This window comes from Chaetodon trifascialis, chromosome 21 (genome assembly GCF_039877785.1).
Source record: "Chaetodon trifascialis isolate fChaTrf1 chromosome 21, fChaTrf1.hap1, whole genome shotgun sequence".
Lineage (NCBI taxonomy): Eukaryota > Metazoa > Chordata > Actinopteri > Chaetodontiformes > Chaetodontidae > Chaetodon > Chaetodon trifascialis.
This window is the reverse complement of record NC_092076.1, coordinates 16410492-16432073: the sequence shown is the minus strand read 5'-3', so window position 1 is coordinate 16432073 and position 21582 is coordinate 16410492. Positions and strand designations below refer to the sequence as shown.

Genomic DNA, 21582 nt, shown 5'->3' with positions numbered 1-21582 from the left:
GTGACATCAGTGCTGTGAAGCTGCTTTATAGCTACAATAAAGAATTACATTCTTTATTTTGCAGTGGATCGAATGACTGTGTAACATGAACAGTGACAGAAAACTACCATCGATTCAGCAGTTCCCCTCCAGTCACACAGCCTTTCAGCCTCTTTTAGCCCTTTGTTTTGGTTTGACAAGCTGCAAATTAAACCGCCTCTTATAAACTGATAAATCCACTGTATGCTGCTCATCACGCCGCAGAATCTCACCTGAACCTCCTCTCAGACTCTGCTGGGTATGTTCACTTCTGCACATGTGGCATTCCTTCCCTCACAATATTACAGCTGCTGCATTAAACCTCATCCCTGTCCTTTAGCTTTCTTATCTTGCATTAATCATGTCACCTGGGCACACACACTCATACCCACACACGCACACACGCACACACCCTGCTTACACCTCAGCCACACTCCAGTCTTGGACTTCAACCCCTCTGAGTGAAATTTGAAGCAGCCCTGCATCTCTCCTTCCGCCTTCTGAAACCTGTCTGCCTGACTTCCAGCTGCACAGCTCCAACAGGTAGGCTGCTGTTCCTCCTTCACTCCCTCTGCTTCAGATCAGGTGTAGAGTCTTCAGGTTATTTTGTTCTTTTTCATTTGTTCTTTTTTTTTCAGTTGTATTGCTGTCAGTGTACGTGGTGCTTTTGTTTTATGAGGCTTGGACTATGGACAGAGGAGCTGTCAGGCCCCTGCTCACAGGTGGCTTATGTCAGCTGTTCAAGCCTAGAAGGGCTCATCATGAGCGGTACTTTAGAATAACAAGTGTAAGCCAAACTAAAAAATAAGACTTGGAGTTTGACAGACAGATTTGGGACATTATATCAGTCAGTCAGTATTGTCTACCTCTTTTACAACGCAAATGATGCAATTTATCTAATTACGTATTCATTGCGGAGCTGATTCCTACTCTCATCTGTCATCTGAATTAACATTTCACTATAATTCCACTCATCTATGGAAGTTTACTCATTCTTAGCTAAAGAGTCTGAGGTTACACTTTTCCTGAGTACATCCCTTTAAAGGAACTGATATGTAACATTATGTTATTTTGTGTTACTGAGAAATGATTTGTCCTCTTGGTACATTCGTTAATTCCGTTTGATTTCAGTCTTTTTGTTTTTTTATGTGGTGCGACATATAAAAGACAATCATAGAGTTCAAATATGAACTAATGTATTAGTATTAATACTGTATTAATATCTACAAGAATTTACAGTCATTGAAGGGGCATTTCACCAATTTTACACATCAATTGTCATACTACTGCTCAGCCTATGAAAACTGTTATTATAATATAAAAGATACATTAAACATTATTATTATTTTCAGCAATTGTTATTAATAATGACGATAATTGCACAACAGATTTGTGTTAACAGCAGTTTGATTCAGTCATAAATCAAGTGAGCCAGTGTTTATCATGTACACATAACCCCAATCAGTTTTATCTCTAGTGGCACAGCGCAACACAGAACATATATTACATCATTAGCATCATCATATCATTTTTATGAGTATTTTACAAAAGGAGCATTAACCTAATCTGCAGTCATTTTAGCCCATATGTGATAAAGGAATACATCTCTCAGACACAATCCTAAAACAAGCACTTTAAGTCTGAACTGAAGTCTTACAAGAAATATAAGGAATGAAAGATATGGAATCTAGAAAGAATTTAGGATGGGTTTCCACTGCCCTGTTAAAACACCATCCAGTGACCAGTGCTGAAACAGCTCCTAATTGCTTCCACGTCAATACCCAAATGAGTTAGATGATATTTATAGTGTGCACATGTACAAATCCATCCATCCATCCATTATCTATACCGCCTATCCCTTTCGGGGTTGCGGGGGGCTGGAGCCTATCCCAGCTACAATGGGCGAGAGGCGGGGTACACCCTGAACCGGTCGCCAGCCGATTGCAGGGCCATGTACAAATCCATATCTCTATTTTCTCTATAATTAGTATCAAATGAAATGGATTTAGAGAAAAACATCCCAAAGAATCATTAAGAATCTCCGAGGTACATAAAATAAAGTACTAGGGTCAGGTGTGTGTTGATCTGCTGTTTTCTGTGGCACACTTGTTTGGTTTGGGAAAGTCAGTCATTGTAAATGCTCTCATGTGGACGTAGAGCTGGGTTTGGCTGCCGGTGTGTTTGTAGAGCCCCATTCTCAGAGTTATTTGATAACTGTGATTATTGAAGTGAGGCCACGATAAAAGTAAAAGAAATAAGAGTATTCGCTGCATGAATGCATGTGCACGCGCATGTTTAATCTCAACAGCATACTTCACATTTACACTGGTCTGTTACCTGTGTCCAGTAACAGCAGAGTGAATTACTGACGATGGAATGTAGAAATGTTGTAAATGCTGGGAAGGACAGCGATAGATGGGATGGTTTGATCATCACCATAGTTATATCTCAGCGACGCTGTCCTGCTGCATTGAGGTGACTCCTCCCTGTAAGCTGTAAACCTCCTGATAAAAACTTTCTGGACTCTTGGCCTGTTATATGAGGTGGGGCTGTTGCTTGTGGGTGTTGCTGAGTATATAACAGGACATGTATCTAAGAATAGCTCTGATTGAACATGATCCGAGCAAGGAGGAAGTGTTGAGTGTACTTCATTTATGTACCTGCATAACGAGAAGGAAGCTCACCTGAGGAGTTGTACACTGAATCAGCGTCAAGCTTCAGGTTAAGGACGCCAAGACAAGGACTGACACCTTCAAGATTATGAGATGAAATCATGCTGGTATAGACGAGCAGTGTGATTGACCAACGGGCTGTGTATATGTGTGTCAATTTCAGGAATTTCACGAGAAGAGCAAAGAAAAGGCAGTGACAAGGAGTAAATCCGTCTCTCCAGGCATGGTAAGGGAATAAAATGACTGATCTAAACCTGTGTCTTAGAGGGCCTGCTTCAGAAATACACATTCAAACCCCAGTAGTCGGACAAACTGAATGTTTACTTCATGTTGTTTTCCTGTTAGGATGTGGGGATGCTGGAGATCCCTGCTGAGCTGTCAGCCAGACTTCGCAGTGCGGCAGGTCAGCTTCATTAAAAGCTCATCTGGAGGATTGACTTGTCTGCACAGGTGCCACTTTGCTGTCATACTGTGTTTTCACTTTCTGATCGTTGTCCCATCTCTGTCCACCAGGGCAGCAACATGCGTCAGGGATCACAGAAACAGCACCGCCACAGGTGAAGGCAGAACACAAGCTCGTCCTGCCTCCAGATATAGACAGATACCCGTTCTCCCGCTATGCCAAGTCCATATTAAAGGTGAGCGAGGACTCGATCCTAGGTGCAAAAAGAGACCAGTTGATGAAAACAAGTAACAAAAGATTTCTTTCATATGATCATAAACCTGCTTTAATGGTTTGGTCTCTCGCAGGCAGTACAACAAGCTGTAAACATGTCACTGATGTATTACCACCCTTTGATCAATTATATCACAGTTATTATGGCAGTAATAATAACAATAATAACCTATTTCTGCACAACGAAGCCTTGGACATCAAGGACTCTGTCCTCCATTAAAAGGACTTTAAATGGTATATTATTCTTGGTAATACTCACACAAAGACAACCAACAGACTCACACCTGGATGGATTAGAGAAGAGGGATAATATTTCTTGTCTCTTGTGAGTTTCCCTAACGTTGTGTTCTCCTCAGGATACATGGTGCCAGCCTCAGGGATCCCCCCTCCAGACCCCCCTCACCCCTCTGGAGCCTGAAGATGCCAGAACTGCTCTGGAGATTTACAAACTGGTATATGGAAGTGATTAGATTGGATTAGATTACCTTTATTGTCATTTGTTTGGTTGTTCATTTTCAATCTTTTTCTTCTCAGATATTGCGTTTTACAGGTGAGTCAGACATCAGCGGCTGGCAGGAACAGGTGTTGGGTAACTACATAGTGGAGAAAGGTCAGAGCCGGCCAGCCCTGAGGGACGAGATCCTGGCCCAGTTGGTATACCACACGTGGGGCCTGCAGGAGGGGCAGAGCAGTCTGAGAGGCTGGCTGCTGATGGTCTGCTGCCTCAGTGCCTTCACCCCCTCCCCAACACTGGAAAAACCCCTGCTCAAGTAGGTGCTATGCTTTGATTAGCCTTTTACAGGTTGATGGAGGGTATACAGTGCATCTTTATGGGCTAATCTAAGTCTTAATGGCATGAAATCATACTGTAGTGTATGTATCATTGTCTTTCAGCTCATTGTTTTACAGTTTAGTTTCAGTAACAGAGCTCTGATAAACCCACTGTAACACCATGCACAAAGTTAGTGCTGGCTCATAAACATTTTCTCAAGAGCTGGTAGAGACCTAAACTGAGTGTGAAGGAGAGGGAATATTTTATTTTGGCGCCTTGCCAGGAATTTGAAACCAGTGAATACTAATGTTGCTCCACACCTGATTTGTAAACAGGCAGTGGTTTGCTAACACATTAGCCATCAACTTTACAAGGCCAAAATAATCAAACCATTAGTCTTATGCCTCTGCTGGGTTTTTGAGAAACATCTTAAATGACAGAAGAGAAGATACCCTATCTGAAAACCACTTCATCTGTCTGCACGTGACTCAGTCGACAGCGTTTTCTGTGCAGGTATGTGTCTGACCACAGTCCAGGGGAGTACCGCTCACTGTGCCAACACAAACTGCTGACATCTCTGCAGCTCCCAGCTCCCGCTGCCCGAATCTACCCCCCTACCCAGCTAGAGTGGACCACCAACCAGAGGAAGGGCAAAATGCTGCTGGATGTCCACACATTCAACGGTGAGACTGACTGAAGTGAAAGTCTTCAGAAAAACAGGAACTTTATCATGAAACTGGACCAATTTCACCCCTGCTGTTATAATCTCATAATGAGCCTTTGATGCTTTTCCTCAGATGAGAAGCTGGAAACTGAAGTGGAGTCATGGACCACAGGAGAGCAGCTGGCCTCATGGCTTCTTCATTTCAGGTACTCCTCTACATGCAGTGTGTGTATCTCCATTTATTTGATAATGTTTCTACATATATGTGTGTTAGTTTTCATTCCTCTCCTGTACGTTTTTGTGCTTTAGAGGTGTGTCGGGGTCGGTGCAGGGCTGGTCGGTGTCTCTTCTGACTGATGAAGGCTGGTTAGATCTGGCTGGGTTGGACTTTGTCATGGATCTTCTGGCTGGAGCTGAAGCTGAAGTAATGCCACCACCAGGGACTCATTCCTCTACACACTCTGACTACCTGTTCAGCAGCCATGGAGACAGGTAGAGTCGTGAAAAGTGACTAGTTTTTGGGGCCAAACCAGGATTGTTTTAAAAAAAAGCGTGTTTACACAGTGATGTGTCCTTTTCTTTACCTCCAGGATGCCCTCTACAGATCTTGATGATGTCATCCCACCAGCACCTCCCGTGCAAGCTCCTGGGCGGCCTCCTTTTGAGGGACGCCCCTGGGCAAGACAATATCCACAGGAAGGTAGGTGTTCCATTGGGAAAAGTTAAGGTGTCAGTATTCTTCAGATGAAGTGGTTATTAGATCATCAGACAGCATCTGAAACCCCCTTCCACCTCACCTTTTTGATGTTTGAATTTTGAGGGTGCTGCATCTTATTTGGTTCTGTAGCCTTTAGAGGGGATCAACGCTCTAATGCTCAAAAGCATACTGAATGCCTCTTCATAGTCCTCCCCAGAGGTTACTACCCACTTAGCATGCCTTCCACCTAACGTGCCCACAACCTGAAAGTCTGGCCCTGCAAATTTGACTCATCCGTAGTGGAAGGACTGGACTCTATATCATCCTTGAAAGTTGACACCCCCTGACCAGGCTGGTGATGATAATATGTGTCTGGTTATTGTTCCTCTTCTGACATTGGCCAGCCTACTGCTCTCTTAATGTGGACAGGTTAGGTTTTATGTTATTTGTTAAATTGTGGATGGCAAACTCTCTAAATCATTATACAGCCCAAATCCAGAAATCATACTCTTCACCCTTGCACAGTGATCTCTGTGTGGCTCATCTCAGCAGCTGGTCTATCATTACTCTGGACTCACTTTCACTCAATTGTGTTCCAAGTGTCTGTGCTCACACTGGCTGACCTTCAAGGTCATGTAACTGAGACTGTTTTGAACTCAGGCACAAATGTAATCAAATCACTTTACGTTGTCCCAACTTAAGGCTTGATTACCAACTGCGTAAAGTACAAGCACCCAGAGTCAGAATGGATACATCATCTTTGCAACGGAGCAAGCAGCTACCTAGATACATCCATGAAAAATAGCATGAGGCTGATGTAGCTGCACAAGTTGTCCAGCTATTAAATATGTGCAATTGTTCAACTGTCATAAAGAAATTTGACACCTGCATTAAATATTTGTTTTTTTGGCTACTTGGAGGCAGTGCAACAAGCTGTACACAACACAACACAACACAACACAACATGTACATATTCTCACCTTATAAAGTTAATATGACAATCAATTTATACATTCTACAAACACAGAGAAACATTTGGACTTAGCTAAAGTCCAATTTTTAGGGTGTTAGGGTTCACGACCCCCAGGTAAAAATATTTGGTCGCTAAATACTCAGCTCTGTTTAGCACCTAATTGTTAGCTTTGTCTGTGTGCACATGGGCATAGTGGTCATGATGGAGAAGGTTCCACCAGTGAATATTTCCTACCATGACCAGCCACTTCCTCACGTTGTTCTAATCTCTCTTCTCCACCTGTTTGCAGGTCGTGGTCAACAGATAGATGCCTTTGTTGATGACTTGTTTGACCCTGTGCTGGACCAAGGACCTCCTGTCAGTGATGCCAACAGATTTATTTGATTATTTTACCAGTAACTGTGATTAATGTAAATGTTATGTTTTCCTCTTCTAAATGCATGCTCATTGGCCTCTGATGGGTTTTGTACCTCTGGTTGTATCTTATTACTGAGAGTGTGAAGTCACTGGGTCGTGTGTCCTGCTGTTGCTCCAGTAACCGTACTCCACCTTTGTGTGTGTGTGTGTGTGTGTGTGTGCGTGCGTGCGTGCGTGCGTGCGTGCTTGCGTGCTTGCGTGCATAGGACATGGAAAGAGTCGCCATGCTAAACCGCATGATGAGAGGAGGAGGAGGGATTGCACCCATGCAGCCCATGTATGGAGCTGGTAGGAAAACTTTATCTCCTGCTCCATCTTCACAATCCTGTCCACACCACCATGTGGCTCATAATCACTTAGTATGTGTGTGGTAAATTTATTTTCTATAAATTTATATTGAGCAGAGATTTTTTTTTTCTCAGCACAAATTATGTTGAGAAATCATTATCACACAAAGAGTAATTAGAGAAAAAACCCTATTCTGTGATTATTTTATTTGCAGCAATAATCTCTCTTCAGTTATGTTGCGTGATAATGATTTCTTTGCAAAAATAATTTATGTGCATGAAAAGGCTGTTCACACTTTTTCAGTCAGCACCATCAGAGCTGTAGCAATCACTGGTATTACTGCTAGCGACAGTATCCTGCTCATTGTCTCATACTTGGCAAGTATTGATTTAATTAGTTAATCCAATCATGAGGTCGCACTGATTTGATTTGTTATATGCTGTTGGGAAGTACTAAAAAACAGTGATAGAAATCTTGATGATTCGAGGCCTTATTGTAGTTACTGGATTTATGTTGGGCTTCCATACTTTGGTCAGTATGATTTTGAAACAGGTATTAAATTATATGCTATGTAGTATTAAACAGGTCTTAAAGAGGCTTAAGTTTAACTTGGTCAACCCTGTAGAAAACCAAAACTGAAACAGTATTACAGTAAATTGAACCAAGAACTACTAATCAATTCTACAAAGTATCAGAAATATAATGAAATTACAATATGAACTGCAAGTACTTTATGTCTATGCAAAATAGTATAGAACATAGTATATACAAATGTAAACTGCAATAATGCTAAGTGTAAATGTTACATATAAAGATTTCGTTTTGTTAGAAAGAATTTTAACTTCTATAGTCTCACTGTAGGTTTCAGTCTCTGATCATTTTTTTTTAGGTATGCCTATGACAATGCCAACCTATCCTATGGGTGAGAAGGTTACTTTGTATTACCAGCAATCAAAATTCTGTGTTCTTGAAGACATTTTCACAAACCTTGAATCCTTGTCATTTCAAGTAAGTGGCAGAAAAAGTTTTCAGTTTCCTAATCTTTATGTTTCTTCTGCCGGTTAACCTGTCAGCGCCCAGCTATGGTGCAACTCCCATGATGCCAGCCATGCCAGCAATGCCAGCTATGCCAGCCATGCCAGCCATGCCAGCCATGCCAGCCATGCAAGCCATGCCAGGTAATGCCTTAAAATCACTGGACTATTAAAATGAAATAATCAACAAGACGTTTCTGTGTTCATCCAAACACCACCGTCATTTGTAAAAAGTGACAGGAAGTGACTCTGGCAAGAAATACTGTGCATGCAAAGAAGGCAGAGGTCCTTTGTTATGGATTTAATCAAAGATGATTGCTATCTGAAAAACACTGTCTGAAAACAGTCTATAATATTCATTCCTACACAGGCATGATGATGCCTCAGGTTCCCATGGCTGCCCCGTCTGTCGCTGACCCCATGCAGATGGCAGCAACACAGCAGGCCCTCATGCACCAGCAGGCTTCTCTCATGGTGAGCACAAGCACACTTAGCATACTATTCATATAGCATGATGGTCAATTGCCCCTCCACCCATGTCTGCCTTCCCTGAATCCCAGTTGGTGATTTGAGGGGGGATGAGGGAGATGCCATCCCCCTTATTAGCAAAATGATCAAAATGCATCCGCCTTGTTAACCGACCACCCCCCTCTCCATCCTCTAGTGCAGGAGCAGAAGGATTGTTTAGTTGAATATGTTAGTCTGGTCTGCCTGACTCATTGATCTATTATCTGACTGAGGTTTGTGCAAGTTAGAATCCGCGACCCTGACCATGACTCTGACATATCAGTAGCCTAACTGTGCTGTTTATTGATGAATTCATGGTGCTGTCAAAGGTGCTGATGAAAGTCATGATCAAAGTGACAAGTAGCAACATGTAGTCATGCAAGAGGGAAAGGATCATAGACACACTGTAGTATTCCTATAATATTCTGTGGTAATGGGTTAGGGTTAGGGCAAAAATATGTGTTGGTTAGTGGACTGGGGGCAGAGGGAGCTTATTTCAGGTCTTCCCCTGATCACTGACTGCTAACTCCCTTACCTCACCCCCAACTCTCTGCTCTACTTTTCTGTGCTTTCTCTGTATTTAGGCCCAGCAGATGACCATGCAGGCCATGAATATGTCCCAGCAGCAGACACAGGAGCAGCAGAGGAAGCAAGAGAAGGAGAAAAAGCACGAGGAGGAGAGGTATAGGCGACACCGGAGCGAACGACGGTCCAGGGAACGCTCGCGCTCACCATCCCCTCGATCTGTCTCTCCCCCACGTGCCAGATCCAAAGCACCTGCACGTAAACACACTTCCAGCCACAGGAAGCCTGAGCCACAGGTATTTCTGTATATAGTATATATTTTCATAGTGTACTCCATTGCTGCTTTTTTACACATCTTTATTTACTGCAGTCTTTCACACATCTCTGCAAACTGTCCCTATTTACAGTACATTCAGGTCCATACCTTTCCATTTAGTGCTCAAGTTGTATGCTGATGATGTTCCATATTTTCTTGACAAAAAAACAGAAAATGTGTCCAAAAAAAAAAAAAAAAAAAAAAAAATCCAATGAAAAGACCAAAAGAAAAGCTCTGAGCACCAGAAATATGCAAGGTTAGGCACAAAACTTCCAGGGCTGAATCAGAAACAGTCTGCAGTCTTTTCTGTGCATGATGCACCTCCTCTAGTGCATTGTGGAGTCAAACTCTGAATATTGAGGGGAACAATTCAATTTTCTTTCAGCTTCATACATTTGACCCTCCATCCACTGCAATGATTACGCACATAATGCCACCCAGTGTAACAGTGTGGCTCATTCATGTGCTTTTGACAGTTTTAGGACAACAATGGAGCTCATGGCACAGAGTAATAAGACATATGGATACACATACAAAACTTGTTAATATGTTAGTATCTTCATCTATCATCTTCCATAACTTTAATTCCCGACATGTGAAGCACTGACCTCGCACTGATCTCACTGGGACTGCTTCCTCCTTATTTGTGGTGACATATTGTGTGTCCATGTCCATTTCCTTTTCAGCCAGAAAGTGATGGGGACGAAACAGATCCAGGTGAACTGCAAACTTTCAAAGATAAGAGGGAACACTTCCAGAAGATTGGTGAGTGGAGCTGACAGGCAATCATCACTAATAATTGTAGCCTCCCCTTGCAGCCGAACTATCTTCCAAACTCTCAATCCCTTCCTCGCAACTTTGACTTTTAAGACAATTGATGAATTTGAACAATCTGGAGGCAATTTGTGTCCTCACACTGCTTCAAGTTTAAACACATATTGTGTGTTGTATAGTTATCTAGGGGACTTTCCATTATGTTCCCTATATCCAACTTAATATAAGATGTAAATGCAGGAGACCTTTTCTCAGGAGAATGTCTTTCTGTCTTAAGATGTTTACAATAATTTTCCAATGTACGTCATGGATTTCCTCATTCCTCACCATCTCTCTGCTCTACTGTCCTCTAGGTAAATCCAAAACCCCAAAACATCGGCCAGTCACCCCCAGCCCACCCAGACATCGGCCAGTCACCCCCAGCCCACCTAGACAGCGGCGACACTCCCCATCACCCCCTCCCGTAGCACCTAAGCCTGAGAGTAAGAACATGAAAGAGGTTCAAGTGGCTCAATAATATGTTGTGGAATCTAGAAATATTGGGAGGTGAATGTTTGTAAGTCTTGAAATCAACATTGTAAAGGCTCAATGGTGCTAATTTGATATACGCTGCACTTTAAATCATCATATTTACAATAATTTTCCAATGCATGTCATGGATTTCCTCATTCCTCACCATCTCTCTCCTCTTCTGTCTTCTAGGTAAATCCAAAACCCCAAGGCATCGGTCAGTCACCCCCAGCCCACCCAGACAGGAGCAACCTCCCCCCCCACCACCACCACCCCCTCCCATAGCACCTAAGCCTGAGGGTAAGAACATGAAAGAGGTTCAAGATGCTCGATAATATGTTGTGGAATCTAGAAATATTGCAATATAGTTTCTGTCTCTCATCTCCCACAGAGAAAAGTCTTGCTGCAGAAGCAGATCCCCCAGAAGCACCACCTATCCCAACTCCCCTCGCAAAATCTAAGCCTGAGCCTACCTCCAACATCCGGGAAATCATCAAGAAGTTCAACAGCCGACCCCAACCAGAGCCCAAACCCTTTGAGCCTGTCAGGTCAGTCAATGCTGCCCCCTGTGAGGGCTCCACACGTCCCCAAAGTCTCATCTGATCTAATATCTGATCTGCTGGATCACCTTTTCTCTCTCACAAGAATTTTGAATGGGAATCAACATCATTCTGTGGTTAAAGAAGGTGTTTTTCCCTATTCACAGGCCTCCTGGACTGCATTTTGTAAGAAAGCGTGACCCCAAAGAGGAAGCTCTGGCCAAACTCAAAAACAAAGGACCAGTGCCACCAGTGAAGGTCAGGATTGTCTCACTGTAACTACAAATTAAAAGCAAATCAAATCTCTCAAGAAGAGAAAAGTGCTAATGTCAGGTTTGTTATTCTGTCTCACATTGAGTGTCTGTTGGGAATATGCTGCGTGTTACATCTTCACATTTTCCAAGTCTTCCTGCTTGCAGAAGCAGAGTGTGCCTCCTCCACCACCTTTAAGCAGCCCATCTCCACAGTCCTCTCCCCCTTCCACCAAGGGTGGTCGCATCATCTCCAGAAGCATGAGGGAGAAACAGCTCTCCCTGGCAGATCTGTTCAGCTCGCAGCCCTCCAAGAACCCTCTGCCTCCTCCCCCAGACACCCCGCCACCTCCTCCAACCCCAGCACCCATCCTTCAGGACATCCCTGAGCCACCACTCATGGCTGCCCCATCTCTCAGTGGGTGCCGCTTGCATCATTCCTCCCAATGCTAAAATGAATTGACAAATGCTGCTAAATTTACATTCCACCCAGTGTTTATCCAGTGTGAGGAAGTTCATGTCAGTCAGTGACCTTCATCTGCTCTTCATCAACTGTAGACACGATGCCAGAGAAGGAGGACGTTCGCTCCCAGTTATATCGATTCTCTGCTGGTGTTTATTTCTCTTACATCAAGATGCTGGGAAAACTGTTCCTGCGAAAAGAAGTAAGATACAACACACACACACACACACACACACACACACACACACACACACACACACACACACACACACACACACACACACGCACACACACACACACACACACACACACACACAGTACCTACTCTCACACATTTATCAGGTGACCAGTGACCTCAACACTTCACAGTGTTTTGGTGTCTTTAAGGTCATTGTTTTGGAATTCCTCATGGGGGCCCTTGGTTTTTAGTTGTATCATTTCCTCATGGGGGCCCCCCCACACTGGGAGCTGCTTTTGGTCTACTGATAGGGGCGCTGTCGAGGGGACGGCTCTGGCCTGGATAGCTGGAGGCCTCTGCGCCTTGGTGTGGGGCCTCCTGTCTGACTGGGTTGGGGTGGTCTCGGGCGGTGCTCCCTGGTCATGGGCCTGGGGTCCTCTCAGTGTGGATGGCCCCCAAAGGTGGCTTATTCCTTGCCTTGTCTGTATGGCTGTGTGTGCGGGTGTGTGTGTGCGTGCATGTCTGTGAGTGTGTGTCTCTATATGTCTCTGAATGTATTTACGGGGGCGGGAGGGCTGGGTTTTCTTCTATGTTGCTTTTAGCCTCTGTGAGGCACTTTGTGTTGCTTTTAAGTATGAAAAGTGCCATATAAATAAAGTTTGATTTGATTTGATTTGATTTGATTTGATTTGAATCATGACTTATAACTTTACTGTTGTGGTTCAGTCTCACAGCTCTGATTTAAGCTAGACCAACAACACCAAATAAATGCTAATTTTGCTCTTCCCTCACTAACCTCAAGTTCCATTTATTTATGTGCAGGTGTTTTACCCCAGAGAGATATTCGACCGGCCTTACATCCTCAATCTGCTATGTGAGCAGGTTAGTCTATTTACAGGTGCCATCATGCTGAACCTGTGATTGGCTCCGTTGCACTTCAGAGGCAGTAAACATCAAACATTGTGTGATGTGTTTTAGATAATGAGGGACACCTACTCTGACAGCTGTGAGAGGATCAGCCGAGAGGAGAGGAAGAAGATGAAGGACCTGCTGGGTGAGAGTTTAGATGGATCATCATAAAGCTGGATGCTACAGTTGTTACAGTGCTGATTGAAATGTTTTTGTCACAGGCTTAATTCATTCTCTCCATTATCCCATTTTAACCATTTGCCCTCTATAGCAAATTTCCATGTGGGAACAACTATAAGCACCATCCAGAATGACACCATGAAGAAGAGGATTGTCATCGCTGCTCGAGACAACTGGGAAAACTACTTCTCTCGCCTGTTCCCTGTAAAGGTGAGCAGGACAAAAAGTCATGGTAAAGTAGGAGATAATGATAATTCAAAGTGCTTTACAGGTAGAAAAAATAATAAGCAAGAGCAGAATTAAGCAGACGGCAGAATTATTCAGGGTCAAAAAAATGTATTGTAATAGATGTAATATTTAAAAGGTTATACAGACTGGCATTTCTGGGATTCACTTAATGTCATTATTTGTTGTCAGACCACTTCAGAACATTAAAATGCATCTCCTCTATGTGTTGATGTTACAGTTGGACAGCGGGGATGCTCAGGTTCTCGGTGTGTCTCATCGTGGCATTCGTTTCCTGAAGGTGGTCAAAGCATCAGGCATCAACCCCAAACACCTCCACCTGCTCAGGAGCTACAGGTAAACATGCAGCCTGTGTACACTATTTGGCTTTTTAGCTGCTAAGTGCTCCATTGTGTTCACCAGCGAGTTGCTAACTGTGTCTGTCTTGCTTGGTGCTGAGCAGGTAGCATAAAGGTTTTTTCACTGCCTGCTGGAAAGGATGTATGTGGATGATTTTGATGTTGACACTGTTGACAGTGAGCCAAAACAATAAGGTCCATAGAGCCGCAGAGCTGAAGCTTTAAACACATTTCTCAAACTGTAATGCTTCATCCTAACAGTTCCTAGTACAGCTTTACTTCTGTTATCATTTTAGAATAAGTTGTGATCTCATGTTTCCTGCACAGAATGCTAACTCAGGTCTGCATGATGTAGTTTTGCAGAGTTGCTGTCAGTTGACCTCCAGGGTACAGAGAAAGTGGAAGTGGAGCTGAAGAGTGAGAAGTTGGTCATTCAGTCACCCAGGGCTCCTCAGATCGCTGCTATGATCCAACTCTTCCACCAGGAGGTCATCAGGGTACTTCTTCATTCTTTCATCACCATCATTCTCCTCTCCATCTTTCCTGTTGGTGCTTTCTAGCTTGTGTCAGGACCCCATCACTTTCAGTCCATATGTCATCCACACATCTTTCTCCCTGCTCACCAGGACTCAGGCCATGTGGTTGCTCTGAAAAGTTTCACGACAGATGACAAAAGTCTGCTCAGCTTCAACAAGGGTGACATCATCAAACTGCTGCCAATGGAAGGAGTCCAGACAGGTGAGGTCATTATTCGGATGACAGACGTGTGTTTGCGATAGTTTTATTATAGCTTTATTATATTTATTGTTTAATACATATCAAAATCTCTTTCCCATCAAATTGTGTGTGTTCCACCAGGGTGGCTTTTCGGCTCCGTGGGAGGGCGCTCTGGACTTTTCCCAGATGACCTCATCCAGCCATCCGCGGCTCCAGACTACCACTGCGTCAACCTTGATCGAAGAGATGAGAGGAGGAAAAGCATGAGGGCCACTGAGCCTGCCAGCTTACCAAAGGACCCACCTCCAGGTCCCATCAGCAAACGCATAGACAGCCCTAATTTAGTACAGTCCAACAGAGAGGCCTCGATACCAAGATCACTCCAGAGCTCGCTCCAGGGCTCAGTCCATGAGTTGGAGATCCATGGCTCTGCCATGGCTGAGTTTGCCATGAAGTTCTTTAGGTATGATAGAAGACTAATGATGAACATTTGGTGCTAATTATGCTCAGATGGTTTGGGGTCATATAACATGTCACGGCTAATTCTGTGCTACCATTGTTTGTTTATTAAAGAGTGGCGAGTTCAGGTCTGCCAGAAAAGGGAAGGAATTTTTCGGAGGCTGTTCAGTACACAAAGGTGAAACTGGACAATCCCTCTGACATCACATCACATGGTTTATAACTGCTCATACTCATACACACACTTTCAGTCGACTCACAACTAAGAGATTACAATCTGAAAACTCTAAATGGGTTCTTATTCTGGAACAGAGGTTATTTCTGCTTTCAAAACAGAAAAAAAAAAAAAAAAACGTTATACAGGCCTTTATGTTATCTACACTAGATTACGGAGATATCCTCTATGCTCATGCTGTTAAGCCAGTGGATGCTATTTATCACAGTGTCATCCCATTGGTCCGAACACCTGTGATAGGCCGTGCTGTCTAAGTTGCAGAGATGTTTAACATCATTAGCTGAGATCAAAGTGAACAACCATGACACCAGAACTCTGAACTGTCTTGTTTAGCAGCTAATTCGTTCTCATGTCCATCTTGTAAAAGAGGTCTTGATGTCAATGAGAATTCCTAAATAAACAAAACTTAACTGACTGACTGGATTGTATTTTTTTTCCCATCCAGGTCCCCATCCAGGAGTCCCTCATTCTCTACAGTGAACCTGAAATGAATGATTTATCTGTCAAGTGCTTCATGAGTGAGTGCATCTACAGGAACCATACTAATACACACTGAGACTGCTCTGTTCCTCTGTCATCCTCCTATTTATGTGTCCCTCCAGGCCTCATGCAGTTCATGGGCAACATGCCATTGAAGAAGAACAGCACCAAATCAAACTGCTTGAACCACATCTTACTGGTCAGTGCTCTTCCACGCTGTGCATCCAGCTTTGTGTATCTGTTTCTGTGCATGTCTCAGTTTGATGCACTTCAGTGGACTTTGATGGGATTTAGGGAAGAGTTTCTCTGTTCTGTTCAGTTAGGGAAGGAAAAGGAGCTGCTGAGGGATGAAATCTACTGCCAGGCCATCAAGCAAACCACCAACAACCCAACCAAGTGAGCATGTGTCATTTATTGGAAGGTTTTGGTAGCGTTTTCAATGCTTGTTAAATAAATCAACCAAATGTTAGCATACTCATTAAGACTGATATTTGATTAACAAATGAAATAGGTTAGAAGTAAGTAACACATTCATCCACCTGGATTTGACTATGCTGTATTGCTTAAGTGGTTCCGACACATCTCTCGATTTATCACAGTAATTATGATCCGATTGTTGTCTGCACAGAGCCACCTGTACCCACGGCTGGCAGCTGCTCGCCCTGGTGGCCGGGTTCTTCCCCTGCTCTGGTACTCTGCAGCCCTACTTCACGCATCACCTACAAGACATCTCTCAGGACTACAACCACCCATTCCATGGTAGTAGAACATGTGACAATACATACACACCAATATCAGTTCCAAATATTCCACACACTGCCACAAAAATGCTAATCTTGACCAATCATTACACCGTGAAAACATGCCAGCTCTATATTCAGATGAAGCTAATGGCTCTTTGAGTGCACGCTTTTGTTATAACATAACGTGTCCTTAGAGCTGGCGAGTGTGTGTCAGGATAACTTTGAGCGATCTCTCAGCTTCGGCGGGCGCCGTAACATCCCCTCACATGTGGAGACGGAGGCCATTCTGGCAAGTTAACCTGCACACTCATACACATAAAAGCATGTCTTTCAGGTGTGTTTCAGTGATTACATGCCATCATTATCTGCAACTGAACTGATTTGGAGTCTTTGCTTTCTGTAGGCTGGCAAATCCATTCAAGTTGTTTCTGTCCAGCTGCCAGGAGGAGGGGATTTCCTCGTCAATATTCAAAACTTCAGCGTAAGACTTATTTATACCATCTTATCTTGGAACAAACCAGCAGTCTTTCTGGTTATCGTCAATATCTCTGTGGATGTGTTTTTTTCTCTTCCTCTAGGTGGCAGCAGATGTGCTAGCAGAGTTCTGTAAAGAAATGGCCATCTCCAATGTGACAGAAATCAAAGAGTTCAGTGTCCTCGCCAACCAAAAGAAAGGTGAGTCACACAGATACTGAATCTTATTGATATAGAGAGCACATTTCAAATGTGCAGTTAAGCAACAGAGTATCCTTCCTCCTCTGCTCCTCCTCTGTCAGACGGGGTGGTGCGTCCCCTCCATGCTGAGGAGTATCTCTTCGACTTCCTGTTGGATGACAACTCCATCTTCTTGTCGCTGAGAAGAACGATGTGGAAAAACCCTCTGTCCTTCACCAATGACCTCTATGTAGAGTTCCACTACCAGCAGGTGACAGCATCAGTTCACAGCTGTCAGCAGCAGCAGCAGTGCATTCGAACTGTAACATTTCTAACTCACACTGTTATCCTCGTGGACTGTGTGTTTGCATGTGTGTATGTGTGTGTGTGTGTGTGTGTGTGTGTGTGTGTGTGTGTGTGTGTGTGTGTTTGTAGCTCCTGAGTGACTATCTGGGAGGGATGCTGATGCTGCCTCCTGCTGCGGGTGGTTCCTCGTCAGTCCAGCAGATGGCAGAGCTGTCAGCCCTGCAGCATGTGGCTAAGGGACTGATGCACCAGCCCTCACTGTGAGTCCCGATAAAATAATACTGACCAAGAGAAGACAAGTCCAACACAAGCTTTCCACTGAGATACCGAGTACGCAACTGCCTTAACGGCTGCTTAGAAGTCTCAAACAAATGTGTAGACATTGTCGTCTTTGATGCGTCCCTCACTTTAAAAAGTGGATTAGTGACATCACTAAGTTAGCTCTCTTCTGCTACATGGCCTCTTATTTTTAAAGGGTCATTGGTTTTACTTGTTCACACGCCAACAGTTTCCTGGTCCGCCCAGTGTTTCTGTGCAGCATCTCAGGCTGTAGCGTGGGCTGCTGGGTGCTGGAACAAGGATACCAAACCTGGCAACCTCACTGTGACGATAACACTCTACTGAGATGCTCACAGTTGCTGCGCCTGGCTGCTCACCAAGAACTCCTTCCAGCACACAATTCCTTCTGAAATCACAAATTGTAGTTTTTATGCATTATTCTATCATCTTTCTGGTTGTCATCAGTTTTTCTATGTTGACTAATAGGCCAAACTTATGTGTGTACGTTGACTCTTTGTGATTGTATTTCTCTCCCAGGTCAGAGATAAAGGAGTACCTGCCCTCTCAGGATGGCCTCAGCAGTAAAGTTGAGGAGATTCACTCCTTCTGTCAGGGTCAGATAGCTGCCATGCAATCCCTCAGCCCTCCAGATGCCAAAATAAAATTCATTGGTGAGTAGTACCTCCTCTCCCTTCCTCTCCTCTCCTCTCCTCTCCTCTCCTCTCCTCTCCTCTCCTCTCCTCTCCTCTCCTCTCCTCTCCTCTCTAGCTGATGATAACTGCTGCATCCTGTCTGTCCCCTGTGTCTTTCAGTGTTTATGTCCGCCCTGCCTCTGTTTGGCTCCAACATTTTCAGGGTGCAGAAGGTCAGCCAGCGTGGTTGTCCTTCCCCATGTATGATCAGCATTGGCCAGGAGGGGGTGCTGTTCCTTCACCCCAAGACACAGGTACCGTCAGTAGATTCCTTGCTTTCGACTCGCTGCCTGTGCCTGTCATTACATTGAAGACAACAGGATTCATCTTATCCAGTTTCGTATCGGTGTGTCTGTGTGATCAGGTTCCCTCTGGTTTGATCCACCTCCCTTTCTGAGAATCAGCATTGGTGTCTGTCATTTTTGCCGCATTCATAATAACCAAGTTGAATCTTTTTCACACAGCTGTACTTCGTTATTTTAAGGCATTTGTGTTTCTGGTGAAATGTATCTTGAGGGTGTCGGTGTGTCCTGTGCTGGAAAAGTTTTACATTTTCTAAATTTAAGGCCTCATATTGAAAACTAGACATCCAAATGTTTCTGCTAATACTAACGTTTCAGCAGCTGGTCAGCGTCCCTGGCGGATAAGAGAAGTGTATTACACTCATACCCAACATGCAGTTGTCAATAAAAAGCCAGAATCAGCCTTCTGGTGATTTCTATTTCCTCTGCAGGAGCGAGTGTTTATGATCCCTCTGGCAAATGTGCAGTCCATGTCCACCGTCCGTCCCAAGAGACAGAGCAAAAAGCCAGCTGTGGTGATCAGTTATGGCAGTCCAGGCAATCCCAAAACAATCACCATTCATCTCATACAGGTAACCACAGTTTTTTACAGTCGGAGTCTTATTTTTGTGGTTTTGGCAACTGTCAGTGGATTCTCACCATGAAAGGAGCAGAAATGTGGTGGAGACCTGAGAGTAACTATCATCATGGTATGATCCAAATATTGATCCTGCTCATAATTTCTCTGTAAAATTGTCAGTTAAATTGGATATTTTACGACAACAACAGAAAAATGCTATGATGAGCAGTGGAAAAATGCATTTGGAAATAAATAATGGCATGAGCCATCGTGTGAAATATGAATGAATGACTGACAGTGATTCACAGTGAGTGCCTCATGTCAGAGTTTATGTGCTATTCACTGGGACATGAAAATGACATTGATTTATTTCAGTGTTCTTTAATGTGTCGATGAAACTGAAGAACGGCAGCACTTTGTCGCTTGTTATATAGCCTACCTGGTTAAGTAGTTAAGTACATAATTAACCCTGATGTTCATTGTTTTATCAGCTGTGCTGTTGGTGAATTGTGATAGACGTGGATATGGAGTACTGCAAATATGTACAGTTAATAGAGAATATCAGCCTTACAGGTGGATGTAAACTTCTGACTCCAATTGTGTATGTTTGTTAATATATGGGCCAAAAAACATGAAATATGTCCTTATTTAGTCTAATAAGTGCTTTATGATCATTTTATCACCTTTCTCAAGTGTGTGAGCCCAGCTGAGGCAAAAGAGAGGTCTACAGCTTCAATGCTTTTCTATTTACTGTGTTGTAATGCAGTCAGAAAAAGAAAAAAACTGAACTTTGTGTACAGCTGTGGGGTCTGTTGGACCGTTGTGAGCTCTGGTGTGTGGTAAAAATCTTAAATACACTTCAAATATGGGCTATTGGTAATAGTTAATTGAGATTTGTGCATCTGATTTCATCTTTTAACGTCTCTTTCAGGCCAAGGCACTGTGCCACACCCTCGCTATGGTCATGGAAAGCTCTGTCCGGCCGTCAGTCACCAGCTCCGTTTCAAATCGCTTGTAGACACACACAGGACCGTTGCGAGGGGGTGCGGGGGGGATCAACTGTGCAACGAGTGGCTTTACACCAAGTCTTAGTTACTTTATTTTTGGCATCTTGACATTTTAAAGAAGTAGGTTAGGACACTTTTCATTCATAATATACGTTAATTTTCATTACAACTTTACACAACATAGCCTATTTACTGCACTGTAACTAACAAATAAGACGGACTCACCTGCAGAAACTGATCATGTCCTTGCCTTCTTGGCCACAAACTCAGCAATAAGGTCTTTATAATCTAGTCTGGATGCAATGTCCTTTTCAGCTGCTAGCAGGGCGAGCCCACACAGTCGGTCCTGTGACATGGAGGTGCGCCAATAGTTTTTAATTAGTTTCAACTTTGAAAAGCTTCGCTTGCCCGATGCCACCGTTACTGGAAAAGTCAATTGGATCCTGAGTGCAAACTCACAGTTAGGGAAGGTTCCTTCAATCCCTTTGAGGTACCGAAGTGTTTTAAGTGCTGTAGTTGTTCCCTTTGGGATTATCTCTCGAAGTATCCTCAACTCCGTGAAGAGGTCTGGTGCATCCTGAGATTCGGACGTGCTCAGATGTGCTTCAGTGAGGCCTAATGACACAGCTACAATGAAAAACACGATTAATTTCTTGGAATTGTTTTTTTTTTAAATTTTTATTTATTTGTCTGTTTTTAATGTGACCTTGACAGAGACAGACAAAATCATAGATAACTAATGTATTTATTTTTAAAAAAGAAAAAAAGGTAGGATTGCAGGCGTGAGGCCCCCTAGTGGTGCGAGGCCCTGTGCGGTTGCACAGTTCGCACAGTCCATGCGACGGCTCTGGACACACACACGCGCGCAGACATTACTGAAGGTTTTGCTAATCACTGGCTTCTGTAGCAATAGTTTTGTGTATGAATGTGCACACATGATAGTGATATTCTCTCCAGTGTTATGTTTTCTGAGAGGAAGTGATGATGACACGTGAACTAGTCTGATCATAGAACGTAAGTGAACGCAGGCGCAGGCTTTAGGGTGATTCATCAGTTATTGTATGAAGAAATCATAAATGAAGAAATGACAAGAGTTTGTTAATCATTATTGTAAGTTTATGTTGTAATGATGTCATGTAACATAAGTGAAACATTTACAAGCATTAAAGAAATGTGTTGATTAATTTAATCTTGTGAGTTTC

General features: G+C 43.5%; 2 protein-coding genes across 2 annotated transcripts; both read left to right on the top strand.

Annotated features, from left to right (window-relative positions):
* Positions 1–414: 414 nt before the first annotated feature.
* LOC139349616 (unconventional myosin-XVB-like) lies at positions 415–16913 on the top strand. The gene is made up of 35 exons (XM_070990546.1): positions 415–561; positions 2854–2916; positions 3036–3093; positions 3204–3328; positions 3723–3818; positions 3901–4136; positions 4652–4821; positions 4936–5008; positions 5112–5294; positions 5393–5502; positions 6762–6829; positions 7096–7177; positions 8067–8099; positions 8251–8355; positions 8582–8685; positions 9303–9539; positions 10246–10324; positions 11036–11143; positions 11235–11391; positions 11550–11640; positions 11802–12051; positions 12192–12298; positions 13097–13156; positions 13253–13328; positions 13455–13573; positions 13830–13945; positions 14303–14444; positions 14574–14685; positions 14806–15127; positions 15238–15301; positions 15804–15876; positions 15961–16037; positions 16158–16234; positions 16467–16597; positions 16776–16913. The coding sequence occupies exons 2-35, from the start codon at positions 2914–2916 to the stop codon at positions 16877–16879; spliced, it is 3948 nt and encodes a 1315-aa protein (XP_070846647.1). The 5' UTR covers positions 415–561; positions 2854–2913; the 3' UTR covers positions 16880–16913.
* Positions 16914–16936: 23 nt separating this feature from the next.
* On the top strand, positions 16937–21567 carry LOC139349617 (unconventional myosin-XVB-like). Its single transcript, XM_070990548.1, has 8 exons — positions 16937–17062; positions 17160–17256; positions 17358–17506; positions 17671–17801; positions 18358–18491; positions 18633–18766; positions 19246–19386; positions 20305–21567. Exons 2-8 carry the CDS (start codon positions 17196–17198, stop codon positions 20389–20391), a joined length of 837 nt encoding a protein of 278 aa, XP_070846649.1. The 5' UTR covers positions 16937–17062; positions 17160–17195; the 3' UTR covers positions 20392–21567.
* Positions 21568–21582: the final 15 nt, after the last annotated feature.

Bases quoted from the DNA above. Each gene is read 5' to 3' on its own strand.
- LOC139349617 (XM_070990548.1), top strand. From the start codon at position 17,196: ATGGCCATCTCCAATGTGACAGAAATCAAAGAGTTCAGTGTCCTCGCC. The intron at 17,257-17,357 runs GTGAGTCACACA...CTCCTCTGTCAG, and splicing joins CCTCGCCAACCAAAAGAAAG to ACGGGGTGGTGCGTCCCCTC. The intron at 17,802-18,357 runs GTGAGTCCCGAT...TTTCTCTCCCAG, and splicing joins CTGATGCACCAGCCCTCACT to GTCAGAGATAAAGGAGTACC.
- LOC139349616 (XM_070990546.1), top strand. The intron at 10,325-11,035 runs GTGAGTGGAGCT...TCTGTCTTCTAG, and splicing joins GGAACACTTCCAGAAGATTG to GTAAATCCAAAACCCCAAGG. The intron at 15,877-15,960 runs GTGAGTGCATCT...GTGTCCCTCCAG, and splicing joins ATCTGTCAAGTGCTTCATGA to GCCTCATGCAGTTCATGGGC.